The sequence below is a fragment of the Mesitornis unicolor genome, unplaced genomic scaffold (genome assembly GCF_000695765.1).
Source record: "Mesitornis unicolor isolate BGI_N332 unplaced genomic scaffold, ASM69576v1 scaffold32162, whole genome shotgun sequence".
In the NCBI taxonomy this organism is placed as follows: domain Eukaryota; kingdom Metazoa; phylum Chordata; class Aves; order Mesitornithiformes; family Mesitornithidae; genus Mesitornis; species Mesitornis unicolor.
Window position 1 is genome coordinate 8,856 of NW_010170401.1, and position 4,253 is coordinate 13,108.

General features: G+C 53.3%; 1 protein-coding gene across 1 annotated transcript in view; it reads left to right on the forward strand.

Moving 5' to 3' along the window:
- Nucleotides 1–3,029, forward strand: part of HPS4 (Hermansky-Pudlak syndrome 4) — an 11,059-nt gene extending 8,030 nt beyond the window's left edge. The window contains exons 10-12 of the mRNA XM_010179680.1: nt 390–522; nt 1,241–1,349; nt 2,858–3,029. Coding sequence (XP_010177982.1) covers nt 390–522; nt 1,241–1,349; nt 2,858–3,029 — 414 coding nt within the window. The remainder of the gene's footprint in view (nt 1–389; nt 523–1,240; nt 1,350–2,857) is intronic.
- The last annotated feature ends 1,224 nt before the right edge of the window (nt 3,030–4,253 follow it).

A 4,253-nucleotide genomic window follows, 5' to 3' on the forward strand; every position in this document is an offset into this window, starting at 1 on the left:
CATGGGAAAGCAGACGGGAGGCTGGAGGATTATGGAGTTAATCTGCCTGTGCCCTGCCTGCAGCTGGGCAGAAGCTGGGAGCAGAGCCTGGATGCCCATTGGTTTTATTTGTGTTGAGATGGAGATGCTGCAGGCAGTTAAACCCAGCCTGTAAAGCTGCATCCTGTGTCATACTGGTAAGGTAAGGGCTGGCAAGCAAAGGAATATTCCTTGCTGCAGCTAAAAGCCATGGCCAGGATGTGAAAACAAGGTCTGGAGAGTAATGTTTGATGGTAAATTAATGGAGGCTTGTGTTTTCCTGTAATTAATAGCATCAGGTGGTTTAATGGCTTATTTTCAGGTTAGAGGGCTTCTGCTCTAACCCATGCCTTTATTTGCTGTGTCCACAGTACCACAGCAGCCTGGCTTCTCTCAACGGCCTCGAGGTTCATCTGAGGGAGACCCTGCCCAAAGACTCCTCATCCTCAGCCAGGACAACCTACAGCTTCACTCACTATGACTGCGTTCAGAATGTGCTCACGGGTAAGCCCATGTCTCTGGATCAGAGGGAGGGAGGAGGGGAGCAGGGTTCATGGTAACCTTTTCTCACGCTTCAGACAACTTCTCAGAAGCATTACTTGCTGTAACACTTAGCAAATAGCCTGGATATAAGGCCCTATTGAGGAAGCTTTGTCTTTTGTGAGTTTATAATCTGCTTGTGGATCACTTGGTTTGGATGAGAGCCTGAGAAGATGGAGCTGCTGCCACTGGTGCTTTGCTCAGAAAGGTGGTGCTTGGGGTTCTGCTAAGGGCTAGGTCCAAGGACAGGACTTGGCATCCTCTTCAAATCCAACCTCCCTTTTGTTGGGTGCCTTTTGTCCCTCTGTACAATGGTGTGTGTCAGTAATTTTTGGCTACACAAACTGGGAGCAGGTAGTAGCCAGCAGTTTGGAGACCACTGCCCTGGATCAATGGGTAGACCAGAAGGCCCTCTGCACACATTGCTGCAGTTCATTGCAATGCTTCCCTTTTCCTGGCAGCCTCACAGGCAGTGTCCTGGCTCTTTGCAGCTCAGAAGAGCTTTAGGGAAAGTGACTCTGGGTAACCCAGTTCTCAGGCCTTCTTGACACCCAGAGCGTCACCCAGTCTCTGTTACCCAGGGTCTGTTGGGGAGGTGCACAGCCTTTTCCCACTCAGTAAAGGGGGGCACGCTCCTCACACTTCTTCCTTTTAACACACACCTCTTACTCCTGTTCTGCAGCCAACCTGCCCCACACGCTCGGCCCCCTGGACCGGCACTTCCTGAGAGCTGTTACGCTGATCCACTCCGACTTCAACCAGCTCCCGGCTGCTTCAGAGGTGATAATTAGGTAAGGTGTGCTTATCACTCCCTCCTCTGCTGGGCCCAGGAGTGCTGTGTGGCACACAGAATAGGCAGAAAGGGGGGAACCCCTTTCCTAAAGCTGGCTGAGGTTTGGCAGGTGGTGTAATCACACTGGTGTCTCTTGCCAAGGGTCAGTCACGTCACCTTATGCCCTAAGGTTTGCCCTTTAGATGTGGGTTACTTGGTGTCCTGCCTGCAGCGTGATTTGGGTGTTGAGAGGCTACGGTGGCACCAAGGCACAGCTGAGTTGTGCCACGGGCTTGGATTAAGACACAACGCTAAAATATTGCCAGTTCCTGGCACCATAAGGTTCTAAGACGCAGTTTTAAATATAGCCGTTCCTAATAAATTTGTGTCTCGGCTGGGAGCCAAAGGCGCCCAGAATTGGCAACCTAGATTTTGTTTTCTTGCACGGCTTGTCGGGTTGGAAACGCGCTGTAACGTGCGTGGCAAACTCAATTGTAATGCGCCAGGCGAGATGGTCTTATCGCAGCCGTGTCTGCAGCTGGTCCTGTGCTGCAGCGCTGCCCCCGGCCCTGCAGCGGCTCACGGCGAGGACACAGAGACTCTGCTGGCCTGGCCCTGCTTGTTTGCCCAAAACACGGTGAAATAAAGATGCTTCTGGGAATTCCACTGTTTCACTTCTCTGCCACAGCTTGCCAAGGGAGTGTTGAATCATACACTTGGGTGCTGGAGCACTCCTTGTTTAGCATTACTTTGACTGGCTCCTTAAATTCTCTACCGCCTTAGCTGGCGTATTCTGTGGTGCCCCCAAAAAAAGCAACTCCGTGTGTGAATCAGCCTGAGTAACAAGATGACTAAAACTGCTTTATTTTATGGAGAGCTGTCACAGCAGGGTGTCAGCAAACATATCAGTTGCTGCTTTCCTCTGTCGAGGAGGAATGCAGAGTCCTTTGCTTTGCTCCCTGCCAGTCCTTGCAGGTAAATACCGAGTGGTGGTTTTTAATCAACAGCTTCAGCTTTCGTGGTTGCAGTACCTGATTATTTGCTATGTTGGTGACCAGATAACCTCATGTGGCTCCTGCTGCAAAGGTGCTGTGCTGGGATTTGCTGTGGACAGCAGCAGTGGGGCAGGTTCCTCTGGGAAGGATGGGACGTTGGACACGGGGAGTGTTTAACCACCAGCTCTTGGTGCGCTGGGCTGCTCTGCCAGCAGGGGAGGCTCTCGGAGGATGGCCACATGCAGAGGTGTTAATGCTGCTGAGCAGGTCCCGAGGGTGAGATGTATGAGGCTTTCACTTTTAGGATGCCAGGACCCTTGAGAAGGAGGGTCTGGTTCCCTGGGACCTTCTGCAGGGTTTTGGTGCCCACTTTAGCTCTGTGTCCCTTTGCTCTGCTGAGAGTGAGGCCTAAAACTCCTTCTCAATAGCAGGGAATCCAGCACTGTAAGCATCCCAATGCCCAGCCCGGTTAGTGAAGGGGATCTTGCACCAAGCTCTCAATCCTGACCACTGCTTCTCCTTGTCCTGCCAGGAACGCCTCCACGGCCGTGTACGCCTGCAGGAACCCCGTCCACGAAACCTACTTCCAGCAGCTGGGTGCTCCACTCCGCAACTCGGGTGTTCCCAACCCTCACGACAGCGCGTTCAGCTTGCCAAGCAAGGCCAAGCAAAAGCTGCTGAAGCACGGGGTGAACCTGCTCTGAACTAAGGCAGCATCTTCTCCAACAAGTAAAATCCCAAAGCTGGAGACAGGAGGCTCTGTCCAGGGGTCTCAGGCTGCCTTGCCCTGAGGAAGGGGTGCTCTGGCTGCCCTGTTCCTGCAGTTCTGTGCTAGCACAGGGCGATGCTGATGTTAGCACTTACCAAAGACCGAAGGTAGAAAATAGCTGTGTTGGGGTGTTTGGTTTACATTGGCCGTGGGACTGTGCATGGTGCTCTGCCGCCACAGGCAGCGACTCCTGGAGTGCCTTGACCTGAAGAAACCTCTTCTTGCTGTAAGCTACACAGCCACTGGGCTACGGGGCAGCGCTGGCTCTCAGAGAAGTCACACGCTGCCTCTGCCTGGGGTGCTGTGCCTACGCTCGCCCTGGTCAGACCTGGGCTTTATTTATATCTCTTAAACTATAGCAATGATACCTTGCCATGATGTAATGCCTTACCTTGGTTAACAGAGCCTGTGCGTTCCCAGACAAACTGGAGCAGAGCAAGTGCTGCAAAACTCATAACCCTGCAGGCGCTGCCGGGAGGGGTTTGTGCTGTAGCTGGACCTGGGACATCCCTGTCCCTCCTCACCTGCTGGCACAGGGCTCGTGCAGCACAGTGATGGTGTGAATACACTGCGCCTCCTGCTCCTCTGCCTTCTGCTTCCTCCCCTCCCTCCACTCACAGGACCTTGTTTCACCTCACCCTTGCTGCTTGATTTGCCTACGCTTTGCTGACAGAAAAGACAAGGGCTGGGGGCCTTAAGCTAATGGGACCAAAGAGGTTTTGTAACCCCTTGGCAGCTGCTTTCTCTTTCTGTGCTTTCTTTCCCCTACTGGAGACTGCCTGGGGGGAGGAAATAGGGGCCCAAGTGGTGGATCCCTGTCTGTGCTGTATGTGTTGTGCTGCTGCTGTCACATGCACACATCACTCTGACCAGGAAAATAAAAGAGAGTCTCCAAGACTCATCCAAGCAGTACGTGTCAGTGGCTGGAGCCCTGCTTGCTGCGTGTGTGCCGTGTTGGTGACTCCTGGTGTGAGGTTCTGGGGTTGGAGACCCGAGGAGGCAGGCAGGGCCATGAGGGAGATCCTGCTCTTGCCTTGCTGAGTGTTTGGGACGTGGCTGTGCGCTCTGAGGAAACACGGAGAAGTTGAAGGAAAAGCCTGAGAGGGACAGGAGGGGGATTTGGCACAGCACAGAATGGATGCTTTTGCCTGCTGTCAGC